General features: G+C 37.6%; 2 protein-coding genes across 7 annotated transcripts in view; both read left to right on the top strand.

The window, feature by feature from the left end:
* LOC103153699 (uncharacterized) overlaps positions 1-1,704 on the top strand; it is a 5,366-nt gene extending 3,662 nt beyond the window's left edge. Inside the window, exons 2-3 of the mRNA XM_016662116.1 lie at positions 93-316; positions 371-1,704. Coding sequence (XP_016517602.1) covers positions 93-316; positions 371-916 — 770 coding nt within the window. The 3' untranslated portion in view covers positions 917-1,704. The remainder of the gene's footprint in view (positions 1-92; positions 317-370) is intronic.
* Positions 1,705-6,254: 4,550 nt separating this feature from the next.
* The window catches only part of LOC103153700 (uncharacterized), a 19,468-nt gene continuing 5,027 nt past the window's right edge, over positions 6,255-20,695 (top strand). For 2 of the 6 annotated variants that reach the window (XM_016662115.1, XM_016662111.1), the window contains exon 1: positions 6,273-6,325. The gene's annotated coding sequence lies outside the window, so the exon portion shown is untranslated. Of the gene's footprint in view, positions 6,326-8,841; positions 9,047-9,156; positions 10,482-20,695 lie in introns of those variants that run through there. The other 4 variants (XR_477828.2, XM_016662113.1, XM_016662114.1 and 1 more) reach the window with 4 other exon arrangements.

Below are 20,695 nucleotides of genomic sequence, written 5' to 3'. Positions count from 1 at the left end.
TCCTGGAGATGATCCTGGAGATGCTCCTGGAGATGATCCTGGAGATGATCCTGGAGATGCTCCTGGAGATGATCCTGGAGATGCTCCTGGAGATGGCATGGCAACTCCAACATCAGCTGTGCATAAAGATCAGTTAACTATTGGCTTTTGGAACGTAAACAGTCTTCGCAACAACATTGAGGAGGTTAGACAGTTAACTGAAAGAGAGAAGATAGATGTTATGGCTCTATGTGGGACTAGGCTGGACAGCCAAACTACGGAAAATATAAATATAGTTGGTTTTCATCCACCGGAAAGGAAAGACAGAGAAGAACCAGGAGCACCAGGAGAACCAGGAGCACCATCTAAACCTGGAAAGAAACCACACTCTGGTGGTGGTGTTGCTATCTACGTTAAGGAAAACCTTACATATACACGTTTCCGTGAAGATAACAACCCAAACATTGAAATAATCTGGGTTGAACTCAGTCTTCCAGAAAAGAAACCCGTTTTAGTGGGCTGCTGCTTCAGAGTTAAAGACAAACCGTTGGAGTATTTGGAAGAAATCTGTAACATAATCAGGGAGCTGTCAACAGAAAAAGACAAAGACATTTTCCTGGTGGGTACTTTCAACATCAACTGGTTTGCAACATTTACTCGAGAAATAAAAAACAAGGAAAGATTAGAAACAGCAGCCAGAACAAGTGGTTTAAGGCAGATTGTTAGTGAAACCAGCATTGAGGGAAATCCTGGATCATGTATGGATCACATCTACACCAACGTTCCAGCTGACCGCCATACAATCAGGTCCTCTGTTCAACGGCTCAAAGCACATAAATGCTTGTATGTCACATTCACCTCTGCTGACCAGCCAAATCTCCCTGAAGAAGATGAAACATCAACTGCAATAGCAAATCTGAATATAAGAGAGAGTTGATAATGTGGTTAAGTTTCCTCTGATGTCTGGTCAGTTTTTCTGCAGCAGTGAATTTCTGCCACTGTCATAAGAAACCAACTGAGTCGATTGTTTCTGATGTTTCCATGTGGACAAATACCACATTTACAGAATTTTAACTTTTTGTTTTCTGAAAGATGAAACTGTTGGGTTTTATTCTGGGTTTTAATATTAATGTTATAAAGAATCAGTTTCTGTAACCTCCTGTAAATTTACTCACTCTGAACATTTTATATCACAGAACTAAAGTTTTTCCTCATCATCGTTTATTAATGAGCTCCATGTTTATCCACTGCAGCCTGAACCACCAGCAGATCTTCATCAGGTCTTTACTGCCACCAGACCTGCAGGCCTACATTACCCACAATCCCTCTGGCTCTGTAGTTTCTGTAATTTGTTGAGTTTAAAGCATCAATAGTTATGATTTATATCAGGTATTGGACATTGTTTATGGGTTTAGGAATGACTGTTAAAGTTTATTTTATCTAAAAATATAGTTTATCTTACACAAAACAATATGTTGGGTCAAACAAATATTAAGGATGATAAGAAGTTATATTTTATTATTCAGAAATGTTAATTTCATTAATCATATATAATATGTGGATTGTTTCATTTAACTCCAATGTGTATTTTTAATATTTCCTATATTTCAGTCTTAGATATTCTGTGTTAGTTTTAATCTCTATATGATTGTATTTAGTTGGGTGATGATGTAATATCTGTTACTGGGTGTTTATGATCATAAATAAAGTTTAAATCAAACATCGTCCTGCATCTCGTCTTCATCGTCTTCAGGAACGTTTGCAGTTCATCTGAGTCCAGATATAATTATTAAAGTTTGGAGTTTCTGACTGACTGAACGCAGGTTGGTTCTGATCGGGTCGGTTCTGATCGGGTCGGTTCTGATCGGGTCGGTTCTGATCAGGTCGGTTCTGATCTCAAGATAAAAAATATATTTGATATTAAAAATGAATAAATAATTGTACATGAGGATGAGAATGTGAGGTTTAACAGTCATCTAATGTGGGAATAATTAAAGTTTTTATCTGACGTGAGGAGATTTAGAGGTGTGTTATCAGTGGGAGAGAAAATCAGAAGATCTTGTAACTTCAACCTGATTTTTGTCCAACAAATCATTTAAAGCAGCCTGCAGAGAGCATCATCATTAGTTTGTTTGTTTTTCTTCGTCTTTTTACTTTGTAAAAGATAAATAAATAAATGACTGCGACAGACTGCCGACCTGTCCAGGGTGACCCCGCCTCTCGCCCGAAACGTCAGCTGGAGAGGCAGCAGCACCTCCTGACCCCACTGAGGGACAAGGGTGTAAGAAAATGGATGTATGAATAAATAAATAGTATTTGTCTCTGCTTTCTCCTCCAGGATTCTTCCTGCTGTTGTTCCTCAGAACCAGAAGATATTTTGCTCTTTCTGCGTAGAATAATAATTTACTAAACTCCTGAAATTTATCACCTGAATCTCTTCAGGAAAACTTGATTTGGTTGCAGCTGAATTTTAGATCTTTGCTGCTTTTAGTCTGGATGCCTGTTAATCCCTGGACCTGCTGCTGGATCACAGAATAAAGAGTTTAAATCATTTAAACATTTTGATCAACATGACAAAAGCAACTGATCATGAAGGAAACAGCAGATGCTACCAAACTATTTACCTCTTGTTCATGAAATGAAAGCAGATTTTTCTAGATGACATAATGAGATGAAAGTTGAGCCAGTTGATAAATTCATCCTGATCTGAGAAACAAAGCGGCTGAGAAAACGTGTAAAAAGGCAGGAAACGAAGCAGTGGTGAGTTCAGGCTGCTGGCCAGCAGGGGGCAGCAGACTCAACACTGTGTTACAGTTTGAACTCAAACATAAAATTTACTGGTATAAAATAAAATTTTTCATGGAGCATAAAACAATCAGAACATTTTTTGGATTTACAATAACATCATCATCAGCTGTTATTCCTGGGGTAGGTTTACATTTTCAAGAAATTATATGAACAAATGAAATAAAATAAATGTTCCATTTCTTTCAAGACAGTCAAATTAAAATTATGGAAACATTTTAGATTTCAAATACACAATAATGAATATAAGCATTAATTTAAAGTGTAGTCTAGTTGCGTCATAAGGTGTGATGTCATCATAAATGAAATATGTAACAAATGCACAAACACATGTATTAGAAAATTACAACAGATTTTTTTCTAGAACAAAACGATGTTTATTCATGCATTGAGCACCGTGAATGTCAGAAGATGATCTTTGGGTTGTTTTCATAAACTGCTGTGATTCACAACATGAAACATAAAGTTTTATGCTTCCAGCTTCAGGAGCAGGACTGATTATGATCCCAGAAACAGTAATAGAAAGTAAAGCAGAGAAACTGGAATGTTTTTGTAGATTTTATGAAAAGGAGAACCAAGATGATCAGATGCAGACGTTACACAGGAAATAAAACCTCCCAAGACTAAATGTGAGTTCAGAGTAAACAAACATGGCCGTCTGAAGCCGTGGTGATGGTTGGTAGAGCATGTTTGGTCTCTGATGTCCTGGACTCACGTCTCTCTGATTGGCGACTCGTCACATTCAGCAGGCTGTGCTATCGCTGGTCCTTGGTGGAGCTCCAGCGGTGGGTGATGTATAGATGGACAAAGTTTAGTCAGATACAAGTAAAAGTTGATCAGTCAGAAGTTTACTCAAGTTAAAATACTATAACTTACTTCTTTCTGGCTGAAAAGAACAAACTCTTTAAGATGATAAACACGACATGTTTTCTTTCAGCATGAAGAAAATCTACGTAAATTATTATTTTAGTTTCTTCTGCTATAGATTTTTCCCATTACTATTTATGTTGGCGATGCAAAGATAATATTTCGTATTTTTGTGTGAAACTAAATAAAGTGTGAATAGCCAATAAAGCAAAAAACTCAGATCTTCTTAGATTCTCTTTCCTGCTCCGTCCTGAACCAGTCTATGTTGTGGTGGGAATGTAAGTTTGACACATGAATAATTATTTCTAATATGATTTTTTTTTCTTTAGTTACATTATGACGGCTGCAGGTCTTCCTATAAATGACTTGGATCAACACACAATGGAAACTTTTTTCTTTTTACTTGTTACTTATTTACTTTACTTATTAATTTTTTTATTTGATTTTTTTTTTGTACAACCACTTTGAATTGTCTACGGCTGAAAGTTGCCTTATCTCTTGTAATTCTGCTGCAACTTGTCTGGATTACTGAAAAATAGATTTTTAATCTCAAGGAGTTTTTATCCTGGTGAAACTGACGATGATGATGAGAAAGACACATTTCATCTTTTTTCCTCTTTATATCAGAACTTTATTCAGAAAATAAGCAAAGTGAAAACCACAGCAGAGACACAACAAGCTAACTTCCTCTCTGCGACGGTGAACGCTACAGCCGATCTGTGACTGATGTTTGTTTTAATGTCATGACTGAAGAAGGACAATAATCAAGGAGTTTTTTTTAAGTGGTTGAAAGACAAACAGGAGAGTCTGAAAACAGAAAAAAGACCCACAGCATCATAGGTTCTCCACACTACCTAATTAACACAATGAGGTAACTTTCCATTTTATCGTTCTTTATTTAAGCAGCTCAGTTTTGGTCTCATCTGACCAGCCTGTCCAGATGTACGAAGGGAGGCGAGTAAAGTTTCAGATGGATGAATAACGGCAAGAAACAACAAATAAAAGCACAAGTAAAGAGTCATCATCTGCCTTCAGCTCTGTTCTCTAAACGTTGTTGAAGTTCCTGCTGAAACGGCCAAACCTGCATCATAACAGGTTCTGCAACAAATACATCAGATTTTTAAAAGGAAGCTGAATATTTTTATGTTTGGTTCCTGGAACGTTGAAGAGGAAGAAAACCATCTGAGACCAGGAAGATACTTACCTGAACTTCATCTGGATGGACGACATATTTTCTGAAATAGCACCACAACAGGCTAATCATCTGTTGTCATAGCAACCTGCAGACCTCTCTGGCCTTCTGGTTCTTGTTCTGTTTCTAGTCTGCATAAGAACCAGAACCAAACATGGAGAAGCTGCATTCAGCTTCTGTGCACCACAAATCTGGAAGAAACTTCCAGAAAACTGAAAAACAGCCAAAATACTGAGTTTCTTTAAATCAAGTTTATTTGTAAATTTCAGGGACAAGGCAGTTCAAAATGTTCTATATCACAAAAGTATCAGTCAATTATGAAACAAGCAATAAATATTACATTTTGTCACTGTTGAGATGCTTTACCAGGCCGAGAAAGAGCCACACGCTGTTAGACAAAGGGCCCAAAGTAAAGAGTTACATTTTGATTCTGTTAGACACCAAGGTCCATTTCTCAGAGAAACAGAAACTTATCAGGCCACAGAGACATGGTGTGATTTCAGGGAGTGTCTTCAGTTCATATAATCAGCTACCCTCCTCTTTCTCCTCAGACGCTGCACAGACTTTTTTAGAAACTCTTCTCGGATGTAACGGTAAAGCGTCTCCTTTCAGCGCTGAAAGTTAATAAAATAAGTAAAGTCTGAATGCTTTTCTTGGCTGATTTTATGCTTCATGTGTCAATACAAATTATGATTCATCGATTGAGATTCACGTTCCCAACATCACCAAAATGCCACCATCAAAATCATCAAAACAGATCAAATATATTGATCAACGTTCCAGTTAGAAATAATCATTTGGGTTTTCATTTAAAGGAACTCAGAGTTTCAGCTAATCTTACATAACCTGAGCCAGAGACAGCATGTAGATATTAAATAATATCTACATGCTGTCAAATAACAATAATTCCCACTTAACTTTATATTTTCGGCCATCTGATGATGTAATTTTTAAATGTTTGATAATTGGATCAGTTACTGATTAACTTTTAACCAAATACTTTTTTACTCTTTAATATAATTTTTGTGGTTTTATGTGATTCTAATCAACATGTTCAGATGTTAGAAACAAAGACAGTAAAACTTCAGCTGGATGAATGTCAGCAGGAAACAAAAATGAAATAAACAAACTATCATCATCATCATCATCATAATCATCATCATCAGATGTTCCTGAACTTTAATTGTTGTTGAAGTTCCTGCTGAAATACCCAGCATGCCTTTGGAGATATTCATCGCTGAACCTGTTATGATGCAGGTTCAGCGATGAATATCTCAACGTTTTAAAGGAAGTTGAATTCCTTAATGATTGTTAAGTTTAACACCAAAGAAAAAGAAAACGATCTGAAACCAGGAAGAAGGTCGGCTCTGACATTCCTCCTGCTGCTCATCCGGATGAACCGAGTCAGAATATAAAGGCTGAAGAAGCAGAAAAAGTTTGATCTGCGATTGATTCAACGTTTGACTCACATCGACCTCAGAGGTGAGAGGAAACTTTACAGATTTAACATGAAGTAAAATCAGAACGTTACTTCAGAGGTTACCTCAATTCACTCAGCAATTTTTCTGCTTTAACAGTTTCATTAATCCTGTTGATAATAAACTGTTTTACTATAAATAAAATGGTTTTATGGTAACAGTCAGGCAACAAGTTGATGTTTCTGTTGGAAGAAGAACAGCCTTCAAATTATCCATTGGATAATTATCAGACGAGTCTTCCTACTCGTCTGATAAAAGACATTTTTTCTGATTTTTGGCAGCTACATTCTTACGGTGATAAATACCTCATTGCAGTCAGGTTGTGTCCCATCTACCCTTAAACATGCTGTGGTCAAACCTCTTCTTAAAAAATCCAATCTAGACTCCGGTGACCTAGCAAATTTCAGGCCCATTTCTAAATTGCCTTTTTTATCTAAAATTCTTGAGAAATTAGTTTTTATTCAGCTTGAAATGTTTTTAAAAGATAATAATATAACTGAGAAGTTTCAGTCTGGGTTTAAAGTTGCTCATAGCACTGAATCTGCTTTGCTCCGAGTGTATAATGATCTCCTCTTAACAGTTGATTCAGGCAACGTTGCAGTTTTATTACTTCTAGATTTGAGCTCTGCATTTGACACTGTAGATCATCAGATTCTCTTACATAGATTAAAACACTGTTGGCCTGCGGGGCTCAGTATTCGAATGGTTCAAATCTTATTTGGGAAACAGAACCTTTTCTGTTCATCTGGACCAATCCTGTTCTAGGGCCAGACCTTTAAAGTATGGTGTTCCCCAAGGGTCAATTTTAGGGCCCATTTTCTTTATCTTGTATTTACTGCCTCTTGGTAAGATTTTCCAAAAATTTAATATTTCCTTTCATTGCTTTGCAGATGACATCCAGATTTATTTGCCCCTTAAATTGCAAAATGGTACAAATGATTCTCTTCAGCTGTTGCTAAACTGTTTAGCTGAAGTTAAATTATGGATGGAAAAAACTTTCTTCACCTCAATGAAAGCAAAACTCAAGTTCTATTATTTGGTCAGAAACTTCAGACTACAAATCCAGATCAGATTCTTGGTTCTTTAGCTCGGTCTTATCAGATCTCTGCTCTTGGTTTCACTTTTGACAGCTCTTTAAAGCTAGATAAACAAGTTGGTTCTGTTGTCAAATCCAGTTTCTACCACCTTCGACTTTTAGCAAAAGTTAAATCTTACTTCGGTTTTAAGGACTTTGAAGGACTCATCCATGCCTTCATAACAACTCAACTGGATTACTGCATGTCTTTATATAGAGGGACGGAAAAATCACAGATTCAGCGACTTCAACTGATCCAGAATGCAGCAGCACGGCTTCTCACAGGAACCAGGAAGCGTGACCACATAAGGCCAACTCTGGCATCTTTACAATGGCTGCCTGTCTTTTATCGAATAGATTTTAAGATTCTTTTGTTAACTTTTAAAGTTTTAAATGGGTTAGCCCCCCCTTATCTTCAGGACCTTTTAAGTTTCTGGTCTGTGTCCAGAACTTTACGATCAAATAATCAGTTATTACTGACAGTTCCTCGGACTCGACTTAAGAGGAAAGGAGATGGAGCTTTTTCTGTTGCTGCTCCTGTTTTATGGAATAACTTACCTTTCCAGATTAGATCTGCCCACAGCCTGGACCATTTTAAATCGCTTCTTAAACCTCATTTTTACTCTTTGGCATTTAATTGATGTATTGTTTTGGGCTCTGTTTTGTCATTTGTGTTGTTGTTCTTCTACAGCACTTTGGTGCAGTTTATACCTGTTTTAAAAAGCTATATAAATAAATTTGACATTGACAATGTTTCATTCTCTGTTTTAATGGTTAATTATGTTTTGTAATGAAAGTTTTTCCTCTTTATTTAATGTTGTTACTGTACATTTAAGTAGTGCTGTTTATTTTTACTCAAGTAATATTATTGAGTTTGACATTTCTAGATCCTCTGTTCACTTGGATAAACATCTCTGAATGAAAAACAAAAACATTTTAATTAAGAAGATGATGATAGATGATATAGAATAAAAATAAGTTGTTTTCTAATCATGTTATCCATTTAAAATGTTTTTGTGTTTTTTAATTTTTGGTTTTTCCAACTGCTCCAATTTACATAAAACTTTATATTTCTCAGTTTGATTATCCTATTCTTACATGTTAAAGCTGTAGTAACTTGTATATTTTTTTTTACATATTTGTTAAAACTGTTATTTCCTGACATGCATGAGTTAATATTTTATCAGATTATCTTTTTCATGTTATACTTTCATAATGATAGTTTTAAGAAACATGTAAAACACATTTATAAAAGTTTTGTACTGCAGATTTAAATCAGATATGCTGATTACTCAGTAGTTTAGTTGCTCTGCATGTTTCCTGTTTTTCTGTTTGGTTATTTTCTTAGATGGCTTTTATTCTACTTGATTAAAAATATGTTACTAGAGTAAATCTGTTAACCAGACAGATGTTGGATGTTTGCTGTAAACTGTGTTGTTTTCCAGCAGCTCTTCATCTTCATCTTCATCATCATCATCATCATCATCATCACTTCCTCCCAGTCAGACCCAGTAGAACCAGTCTGAGCTGATCCACATCAAACCAGTTTGTTCCAGAGGAAACATAGACGGAGACCCAGAGGTCAGAGGTTCCTCCATCCTGAAGGTCAAAGGTCAGAAGCTGATCTGAAGGATCCAGGAGGATCAGACTGTAAATATTTAATATTTATCAGATTTTAGATCAAACTGCAGGTGGATTTAATCTGATATCAGCTTCAGCAGGAAGTTGGTTTAATGTCTGAGTGTTTCTGTGTCTTTAAGGTCTGGAGAACAACAGAGAGGGAGGTCACAGAAGGTCATCACCATGGCAGACTCACGAAACCCAAAAAGATCTCGGGCTCCATCAGCTCCATCAGAGGAAGAATTATCTCTGGCTCTGCTGAACATCGATGGTCTTAAAGAAAACACCGAAGAAATTCAATACATATTTACGAAACACAAGGTTCATGCTATGGCTCTGTGTGATACTAGAATAAAACAGGATGAAATTGTTATCCAGGGTTTGAAGATTGATAAGGAAGACAGGAGCAATGAAAATGGACGTGGAGTAGCTGTGTGTTATCAGGATCATATTGAAACCAGATTAAGGTCTGACCTGATGCACCCTGACGTTGAGATCATTTGGATTGAGATGATTAAGATTCCTGGTCGACCAGTTTTACTGGGATGTTGTTACAGACGTCCAAACAAAGGTCCAGATTATTTGGTTAAAATTGAAAATACAATAACCCAGGCGTCACTGGAAATGGAAAACAAAGACATTTTCCTGATGGGCGACTTTAACATTAACTGGGACCTAAATTCAGAGAAAAAAAAAATGGATTTTATGACTGAACTGGGTTTCACGCAGATCGTTGAAGACGCTACCAGGGTGACCATAGATTCAGGAACATGCATTGATCACATCTATACAAATATTCCAAAGCGTTGCTCAAAACCAGAATCCATAGCAACAGGTAGCAGTGACCATCACCTCGTTATCGTCAAGGTCAAGATTGAAAGGTCAAACAAAGACGATAAGCTGATGGCTAAGTGGAGGGAAGACTGTGAGAAGGTTTATGATTCATTGAGGTTAGAAGAAGGTTTGGAAACTTTAATATCTGAAAGAGATAAAGCGAAACAGGCAGCAATAGAAAAGATCCATACATTTAAGGAGAAAAAAAAAGCCGTTAAGTCTTTTAAAAAACACTGAAACTATATATTTAAGTAAACGTACAAATAAACAGACAGAACTTTACTCACATTGACATTTTTACTTAAGTAAAAGTGAGAAAGTTCTGGCTTTCACAGTTTTTCCAGATCTTGTGAGACCAATAAGCAACCAGCTGTAAACCAGCCCAACTGGCAGCACAACAAGGATCATTTTGGAATTAGACAGACAGACAGACAGGCAGGCAGGCAGGCAGGCAGATAGACAGATAGATAGATATGTATCAAGGGAGATCAATGATAATGAAAATTGTTACAAGAGTAAAAAAAGCCTTTAGTAATTTTTGCGTGTGTTTGTGTGTCCCACTATTGTCTGGAGAACTCGAAATAGGATTTTAATTTCTCAGGCTTTTAATAAAGTTATTTTACATGGAGAAGTTTACCTTTTTTGTCACCGAAAGAAATCCCCCTGCATTTGCAGTCAGTGCAGCGCACAACGCTCCGGCTCCACAACTCAGATGGCTGCACAGATTTGTGACGCTGATCTTAATGATTATAATGGCGTTTAGTTGTTCACCTTTATTGACTCGTTCATTTATGGCTGTTTTCGGTTATTGTTCATATTAGTCTTAGTCTCGATGCTTGCAGTTTGTTGCATTCCCTAGTAAAGAAGTATACTTTAGTGTATTTCAAACATATTTACATCTGTGTAAGTATGTTTTAAGTATACTAAGTATTAAGTCTACTACCTGTAAATATATATGAAGTATACTTAAATATAATTGTACCAAAGTACACTTTAAAGAAATATTTTAAATAAAAGTATACTTTAAGTGAACAAAATATGTATTTGCCCAAGTGTAGCAATGGATGTGCTTTTATTATGTGTATATCTTTATTTAAAATATATTCTCAAAATAGATTTTTTTTAAGTTCACTTTGTGCTTACTTTAGAAGTAAACTATTAAAGCATACATCTCAGTGTATACATTAGGTTAATAAAGTATGCGTTTTTAGGTGCCTTAATAATCTTTTATTATATTTGTTAAAAGAATAAAATAATAATAATAATCCTAATAGTGGAACTTATTTTAATGTTGTTTAACAAATAATGTATTCATGCCTCAACATATCTAAACAGTTTAGTGACAGCGGCTCTACAACAAAAACAATATTTGTTCTCAACACTAAATGTAGCAGGTATCTTCAGTTTTACATCTCTCTGACTATGATCTGTTGTTTTCAGTTTTATAACTAAAACACAGAAGCTATCTTTACCTAAATCCATTTTCAGATTGTTGGAAATATTTGTTTAATTATGCTAGTTTAACTGTAGAGTGTGATGAAATATTAGACTGATCCTGATTGTTTTGAGTAGGCCTCAATTTAGGGTAGATTTACACTCAGTTTAATCAATAATCAGTAGAACATTTTTCTTAGATATAATGATCGTGATTTGATTCAAATTTGTCTAAACAGTAGTTTTTTATATTAGATCACATTCTTAAATGTGTATTCATCTGAAAAATGTTTTAATTCATTATAACTAAGGAAGTTGAAAACTAATCAGAATATATTGAGTGTAACGGATGTTTTGGTATTGAAACTGCTCATGTCTGTTTTATAAGAGTTTGAAGATATTATATGAAACGTGTGGTAATTTTTATAATCAAAATCCACTGTTTGATTCCCTGAGCCAGAGGAGAGGTCAAGAGATCAGGAACCAGTTTGAAATGAAAAAAAGGACAGCAGATAAACTTTGGTCCCGCTTTCTTGAGTAAAATGTTTCTGTACAAAATGAACACATCTATTGTTCATAAAATGGGAAAGAAGAGGGAGGATGACTGAGACAGTGGATAGATTCATCCCTTGGCCTTGGTAACACCTGCAGGGTCTCTGGCTGCAAACAGCAACATGTCATTACGGCTGTTTGAGTTCACCTCTAAATGTTGTTAGGACACATCAGACGTAAAGAACCCACCTTGATATAAAAGTGATTGAGCTAAAACAGCTGGTCAGATCTCTGGGGTGGAACTGTCTTAACTGCCGCAGCACTGTCCGAAGGCCCGTCTTCGTATTGTTGTACTTTTCTATGGTAATTAATTTCTTCTTTGTGGCTTTGGTTTCTGATGATTATGTTGAGCTCTATAGAGTTGTTGGTGTGATTTTATGCACTTGACTGTTTGAATAAATTCTGGTTGATTGTGAAGTTGAACAGTGACTGTTGTCTTTGTGGTTTCACTTTTACACACAATGTTAACGGACCTGGATAGACGAGAGAAAAATGAGCAACAGATGGCAAAATGTTGTTTTCTCAACAAGATGATGTAAGGTCTATTAATAAACAGCATCAGCTCCAGTTCACATGATCTTAATTCATGATCTCAGAATGAAATTCCAAACTTATGATCCATTCCAGGTTTATCATGATGATCTATGCAGATGGATACACTCTGACAGTAAAGACAAAGTTAGATGATGTGATGATTTCTGTGAGTTTATTTGCTGAAAAATTCAACATTTCAACTGAGAAAACAAGAGCAGAAATAATCACATTTAGGCAGCAATCAGACATGGATTATTTGGCTAACTCTCTAGAGTATCACATAATATAAGATCAACTAACAGGATCAGAACATCGAGGAACAGTGCAGCCCTGTATTGGAAGATAAACCATTTTTTGGTGAGATCGGCCTTAAAGCTGACTCTGATGATGTTATAAAATTGATCATAAATTCATAGCTGCTGACTTGAGCAGTTTCTGTTTCTGATCCAGGAAATTAAAGCAGCAAAAATGAATCACTTGTTTGTGATTTGTTTCAATCTGAATCACAAACGAGTCAAACAACCTAAAAACTGAACTTTTTACATTTAGTTGTTTGTTTGCTTCTTTGCCATTATTTTTTTTAAAAAATATTGTTTCAGTTTATTTATTATCTCTTATAAGGAAGAAAAAACATTTTCTATAAATATAAATCACTGTCTTGATTTGTAAATCACAAATATTAATAAAAATGAGTAAAAATGATTCATTTTATCTAATTTATATTTACAGTGGATATACTCATGATTTTGAATGTACTGCCTCTTACTAAAATTTATTTTCTATATTATTATGGATCTCTAACCATGTGTGAACAGAACTGACTATGTTGTAATTTTGCTTGCTGTTTATATTTTGTTTTAGACTAAATCAAATATATTTAGCCTTATTCACTTTCTTATTTTGTTTATTCTATATTTTACTGTAATATTTCATGATATCAGTCATTTTGATGAGTTCAATATGAATTTTGCAGTTTTTCTTTGAAAATTGTTCGTTTTTATTCCAGTCCAGTTTGTTCTGTTCATGATGTTCCAACCTTCACCACCAGGTGTCACTGTGGGACAGAGAAATGAATGTTCAGCTGAGAAGCTCAATAAAAGGTTAAAGGTCGCTCTGATTCTGCCTGTTTTTCTACTTTGTAACTCCACAGAGTCCTGCTCTGATTGGCTGATTGTTGATCTGCTGAACCCGGTTCTGATCAGAACCGGATCAGAACCGGGTTCATTTCCTCAGACATGGTTTTCGAAAGAACTGAATTCATCTTTACTGCTAAACAGAATGAATGTTGACTAAAATTACATTTACAGGAGCAAAGCAGCCCACAGCATCACTCTGCCACCACCGTGTTCTGGTTCTGAAATACTGGGTTTGTTCTGGTCCAGATGTTGTTGGAATAAACTTTCCTAAAAGGTTTTGTCTCTTCAGTCCAGAGTATTTTAGTTCCTTTGGGTCAGCAGTGGTTCTGGTCTTGGATCTCTCCACTGGAAGCCATTTTTATTCACTCTGTCTTCCTTATTGATGAATCATGACCTCTGACCTCGGCTTTAGATATTGTTCTGGACCTGGATGAGCCGTTAGTGAGTCGGCCTCCTGGGGGAGGAGACCCACATGGGGAGGTTATCCTCCCCATGTGGGTCGTGGTTCTGAACGGTTCTGTAGTTCTTTCTCAGAACTGTTTCTAATACACACTAGGATGTTCTGTTTTTAAGTATTTCCTACATTTATCTTTACTGTACAAAACGTTTATTTAGACACATTTCTTCAATTCTCCAAAATAAAAGCTAAAACTCTATAAAATATTTCTGCAGGTTTTAAACCAGCTGCTCAGCTGTGGTGGAAATAATCATAAAGCTCAAATTAAAACATGACGAGTCCAGAACTCCTGTCCAGAGTTTAATGACTCTTAGTTTTTATCCAGGTTGGTATTTCTGATAATTCTTCACTTTTATAGTTTTAACTCTGAGATCATCTGCAGGCTGATGATTGGATCATCTCAGGTACGTCAGCTGGTCACATGACCTGGGTGTGTCAGTCCGCTTATTTATGTCGTTGTTTGGCAACTGATCCTCTAGACGCCTTAGACCAGGTGAGAGAATAAACATTTAATAGGAATTAAATATTAGAATCATTTAGATCAGTGTCATGTTGTCCAGTTTATATATTGGACCAGAGGAAGCTGCTGACCTGAACATCTTTTCTGTTTAGACTCTAAAATCTGTTAAATTTTAAATCAAAGCTGTAAGTGTAGATGGTTCAGGTTGGATATGAACTAAATTATCTGGTAAATGTGTGAAATCGTCACAGTCAGATATTAAAACTTCATGTTGAGGAAACTTGTTGAAGCGTTTAGGAGCCGGGCTGCCGTCACTCCAACACATCAGTTCAGACTCTTTAAACATTCAGTTTGTGATAAAGTTAATAATTCTGTATGTTATGGAAAAATATAAACATCTGTGACTATTTCTACTATCATGACTATGTTGGGAGTCTCAGCAGTAAAGGAGTCCGACTGTTAAACAGGTTTTTCAGGTCTAATGAGTTTAAATCAGTTTTTGTTCTTCTGTCTGATTTATTTTTATTCCAGCTGAATAAAAATGTTTTCAAATTCTGGATTAAATTAAACAGATTTAAACTTGGTTTTGAACATTTAAATTATTTCACTTTAACTTTATTATTTAAGATTTTAATTTTTGTATTTTGTGTTTTTAATGAATAGAGCTGAAGACGAGGACAAATCTTCATCACCATCATCATCATGGCTGAGTCAAAACCCACATTTGGTTCTCATGATAATTTAGCTGTAGGTCTGTTAAACATAAACAGCCACAAAAACAAGGTGGAGCATGTTAAAAAGATAGTTAAACAACATGATCTGCACATTCTGGCTCTTTGTGAGACCAAACTAGGTCCTGAAGTTAATGAGGAAATTCAGATAGAAGGTTACCGGTTGTTGAGGAAAGATCGAAACCAACATGGTGGTGGAGTCGCTCTCTACGTCTCAGATCACATTAAAACCAAATTAATGTTTAATCTGATGCCTTCTGGCGTTGAGGTTGTTTGGATTCAGATGTTTTGCCTGATGGTGAATCTCTGTTAGTGGGATGCTGCTACAGACCGAAGGGACGTAACCTGGATGATCTACAACTGATCTGTGAGATGATGAGACCGGCATCAAGAGAAGAGAAACACATTTTAATGATGGCAGATTTTAACATCGACTGGTTTAATGACACTGTAATTAAAGAAAAATGTGCTGTGAGTCACATGAATGTGGTTTGACTCAGATCGTAAACCTCCCCAGCAGAGAGAGAAACACAGTGAGGGGATTCACATCAACATGTATCGATCACATCTAGACCAACATGCCAGGTCAGAGGTCGGAGTTAAAATCTGAGCCGAAAGATTACAGTGATCATAACCTGATCACTGTCACATTCAACAAGAAGATACCTACAAAGTTCATCAAGTTGGGATGTAAGAGGTTTAGACCCAGCATCTAAACTGGATCAACATCAGACAAAAAAGATTCCAAGATAATTTTCCATGTCAGTTGAACAACAATAAGTAAATGTGTTGATTGATATGGAAATATTCCATAAACAATTTGATGCGTCGACAGAAAAAATTTACACAAAACGTTACCTAAAAAGTTGAAAAAATATCTACAGAAAAAAGCTCATAGTGGCTGATGACAAACGTGATCAGAGCAAAAAGTAAGATTAGCACTACTTTAACATATTTTTACTCAGTGTAATAGGAAAACAGAAATAGATGCAAATTAGGCCATTTTAATAAAGCACAGGATACAAAAAGGAGACAAACCCTCTGAAGTCAGTGAAGGCATACCTGTTATGTCTCCCGGTTTGGCTGGAAAACGACCATTTACCTGCAGGGTCCCGTGCCATTATTTTCCTGTAAATGTCCCGGATTGGGATATTGGATGACCTGGGGTGCCGTTACAACGAGCAACGTGATCATCAACGCGACGGGCAACGACAGCGGCAACGCGTATTTTGCTGAAAGGCCCGCCTGAAGTGCCCGGCAACGTGATCATCAACATGACGGGCAAGGGCAAGGGCAACGGCAACGGCAACGCGTATTCTACAGAAAGGCGTGTCCACCAATGTCATCAATGGAAATTGGCTACACAGCTTTGTATACCGTATTCATATCTCAATAAAATCTTCTTTTAAAACATTCTTGGACTGAATGAGTATTTATTAAAGTGTGTACTACCTGTGCAGACTAACCCTGGAGGACGCAGCAGTCTCAGGAGCTCTCCAGTCTGGAACAGCTTCCTGTCTTCATGTCATTCTGTCTCCCACCAGTTGCACTGGGGTCAGGGGTCATCCTGGGACAGAGCTGGTCTAACAACTTCCTCTCTGTTGTAGATCAGCTTCTGCTCCAACAAAAGAGATGATTGATCTTGTTTGTCTTTAAAGGAATCCAGTGAGCAGGAGAAATGAGCGATTAATGGAAAGGTAAATCTATTTGTTGAAGGAGGATCCAGTTGTGAGAGAAGGATCTCAGGATGCAGAGAGTCCAGACTTCCAGGAGGATGTGAGTAGAGCCACATGAGACGGGTTCTGATAAATGAGCTTTTGGTTAGAGTTTCTCTGGTTCTTGGTTTCCAGGAGGTCTACAGGTAGACGGGCAGGTGAGCGAACGGTAAAGACTGGACAGCCTGGGACAGGAGAGCTGCCTTCAGTGGAGCTGTGGGAACGGCTGAGATCCTCCTGAGGAGCCCCAATGCTGTCCGAGGCAGCAGGTCACCTTTATGCATTTTGGGTTTTCTTCTGGTTCTGTATGCTAAAATCACTGGTACTCATCTCAGCTCCAGTCTGGCTGAAACTCTGAACCTTTCAGTGAAACTTGTGAGTTCCTGAGTCTGACTGCTGATTCTCTTACTGCAGGAAGTTTCTGGCTGCATGGAGACGAGGAACGTTTTACCACCATGATGGATTCGCTGGGTGAGGAAGAAGATGGTGTGACGACATTTCATAAGGCAGAGAGTGAGACTAACCTGACTGTGGTGGCATGGGAAAGGTCAAAGGTCAAGGTGCTATTAAACCATGAATCAGAGTTTTAAATAAACCAGGGAACCCAGGTGTGACCATTTTGACCTGAAGGCCAAAGGTCAAGGCTGAAAAAACCCCCAATAAAGATGAATCTTCCTTTGGATCACCAGATTAACCAGATTAACTAGACTAACTACAACCAGAAATGTCATGACTGTACTAGTGATGTTTTTGAATCTGAAGAGTAAAATAAAAAATAAAGCATAGATTAGAGGGAATGTCAGGATTTTTATACATAAATTTAGATAAATTTAAAACATTCACAGTAATCAACCATAACTCTTGTTTTTAGGAAGCATCATGTCATGATGACTCAACCTGATGGAGACACTCAACTTGTTTCTCCACCTTCAGAAAACCAGAGAAGAAGAAAAGGAACAAACTGAACTGTGAATCCATCATTCTCTCTGTTTTAGTCGATTTCTACCTGAAATGGCTCTCCATAGTTACATAAACTCAGTGTTTCTCTGATATTAACCAATGTTTTGTCTTAATTATACCTCTACATACAAGTATATATTGTATTTTTGGATATTGTGTAGATCTACATTTACTCATGTCTTCACTTATCGATCAACATGTTGATTGATTGGTCTCAGTTCATCTCCAGTGACTGAACTCTGACTGTTACTGGTGAAACCTGAAGTAACTGGTCTGCAGGTCGGGGCGTGTTCGCTTTGGGCCGACAGGCAGTCGCTGGAACCGGGTCAGGACTGTAGGGGAGTTTTTCCTGTCAAATCAGCCGGCAGGTTTTTTCGACCCGACCCAAAGCAACATGTCCTAATAAAATGCAGACTTTTAATAAAACCAGCTGATTTTGTTCAGGTTTATTTAAACTCAGGCTGTGAGTTCAGTTTGTTACAGTTTGTGTGTCATGTCATCTGTAATAATTTAATTAAGATGATATCTCTAATTCCTCTGGGAGATAATAAACCAGGATTGTGTTTGGAAACTTTCACAAAGCCTGAAAGTTTCCAGAATATTCTCCTGATCCAACCAACTTCTGGATCCTGAAGAGTTTCACATCCAGCAACACTCAACCCAAAAGATTTCAACTATGCTGCAGTGGACATGGGGGATAGACAAAGATCACATATGGACAAAGAACTGAGTTCACAGAAGTAACTCACCAGTTTGACTTTGGATCTATTCTAAGGAGGGTTCTGCCACGACAAGACAGGACTCTGACCCTGGAGAATAAAGATTTCTGCTGCCAAGACCAACTCAGCATCGGGGGTCGAGTGGAACTGCATCCCAAAGCCTCTCTTATAGATCAGAGACTCAGTATAGGGACTGGAGGGAAGTGTGATTTCTAAATTTCTCACATATTTTATATAGGAGTGGTTTCTGAAAGCAGGCAACTACAGGCTACTTAGATGACTGTTTCATTAACTGTAGAGCGTCATAACGTCTGGATCTGAAGGTAGTTAGAGTCCAGACACATCATTCTCACTACCAGCTTAAACAGAATGTCCTCTATATTCTCATCTGTAGTAACACTGAGGAGTTGGAGGCTTTTCAGACTCAGAGCTGGACGGGAGTCAGTCTGCTGGAGTCAGGGGGTGGAAAGGGCGTGGCTGACTATTGGGTAATTACAACATCATCTTGTTATTACCCAATATGGGTTGTTACCCAGGAGTCCTTCAGTTCTCATGACTCAGATTTTTAATCTTATTAATAATTGACTTGTTTATTTTATGTGTAACCAGCAGCAGTTCAGCTGTTCATCGTTTCAGCAGCTTCAGTCTCACCAACCAGCCTGTCCAGATTCATGATAGATAAATAAAGCTGAAGAGGAAATGACCAGCTGTCAGCCATCAGATGTTCTGTCTCCTTTGTTCTGCTGGATGATCGACATGTTGTTGATGTTCCTGCTGAATACCCAGCATGCCTCCTCAGGTGTGGCCTCACCTGGACCAGAACATGAAGTTCTGACTGTGGACTGGAACATGGAGGAGGAGGAGGAGGAGGAAGAGGAGGAGGAGCTGATCTGGTGCTTCACTGAGCTTCATCTCGATAATATTTAGTTTATTAATCACTGAATGGATTCAGATCAAAACACATCAAAGATCTGCTGCTGTTGCAGGAGCAGCTTTCAGCTTCTATGCTCCACAGATCTGGAACAAACTTCCAGAAAACTGTAAAACAGCCGAAACACTGAACTCCACACAGCCAGGCTCCTGATTATCTTTGACAGCTTGTAAATATCCTGCTGCTCGTGGTTTTTGTTCCCAAACTCTGAATCTCCTGGTTGTTCTGCGTACGCAGCTAAAGGGGACCGGGCCCCAGGCGGGGGGACCGGGCCCCAGTCGGGGGCCCCAGGCTGTGGACAGGTTGGCCCCGCAGCTCCGTTTAACTGTGGAGGTTTTAAACAGCACTTTTTATTTACCAGGTTTTTATGTTATTATTTTTGTGCTTCTTCTTCTTGTTTTTATTCTTTGTATAATTGAAGGTTGTTTTTATAGTAAAGCTCCAGGTGATTTTATGTCTGTGAAAATGTTTCATGAATAAATTTTATCATTATATTCAGATTTCTGATCAAAGTCTCCAGAATTTCAAATGAAAGAAACAAGATGGTAAAAACAGACAAATCATCAGTCATCAGTGTCAAATGTCCTTTCATTAATCTCTTTGTTCTCCAGAACAATTGACATTAGTTGTGGCTCTTACTGAAATACCTTTCATGCCGCCTCACCTGCATTGTGAAAAGGTCTTCTGTTGATTCTGGACTTTCTCCAGATTGAAGGAAAAAGTCCTTCCAGATGAACCTGTTTGTTCACAGCTGTGAGTTTGAAATGAAACATAAATGAAAGGGACTGAGACCAACCTCAGCTTAGATTCCTGAAGCTGTCAGCTTTCAGGTCCCTGCAGCAGATTTATGGTTCCTGAAGCTGAGCTGACTAGAGACCAGAAGCTCCAACTAAAGGAGACCAGTAGCTTCCAGCAGTCAGTCCAGTAACTCAGACCTGATGCAGTTCAGCTCCTTGTCACCAGTTTCCTGGGTTCTTCCTACAGGCCTTCAGGTAGAGATGAGGTGTGTGGCGTCGAGCCTCAGGGCAGGAGCAGCACACACTGACCCATCTCACAACATTCAGATGTTACACAGGAAATCTCGGGAAACCTCCAGAGACTAAATGTGAGTTCAGAGTAAACAAACATGGCCGACTGGGGAGAAGTGATGCTGATAGTTTGTAGAGTATGTTTGGCCTCTGATGGCCTGAATTCTGGATTCACTTCTTTCTGATTG

This window comes from Poecilia formosa, unplaced genomic scaffold, assembly GCF_000485575.1.
Source record: "Poecilia formosa unplaced genomic scaffold, Poecilia_formosa-5.1.2 Scaffold360, whole genome shotgun sequence".
NCBI classification, from domain to species: Eukaryota; Metazoa; Chordata; class Actinopteri; order Cyprinodontiformes; family Poeciliidae; genus Poecilia; species Poecilia formosa.
The sequence above is the reverse complement of the archived record's forward strand: the minus strand, read 5'-3'. Positions and strand labels throughout refer to the sequence as shown.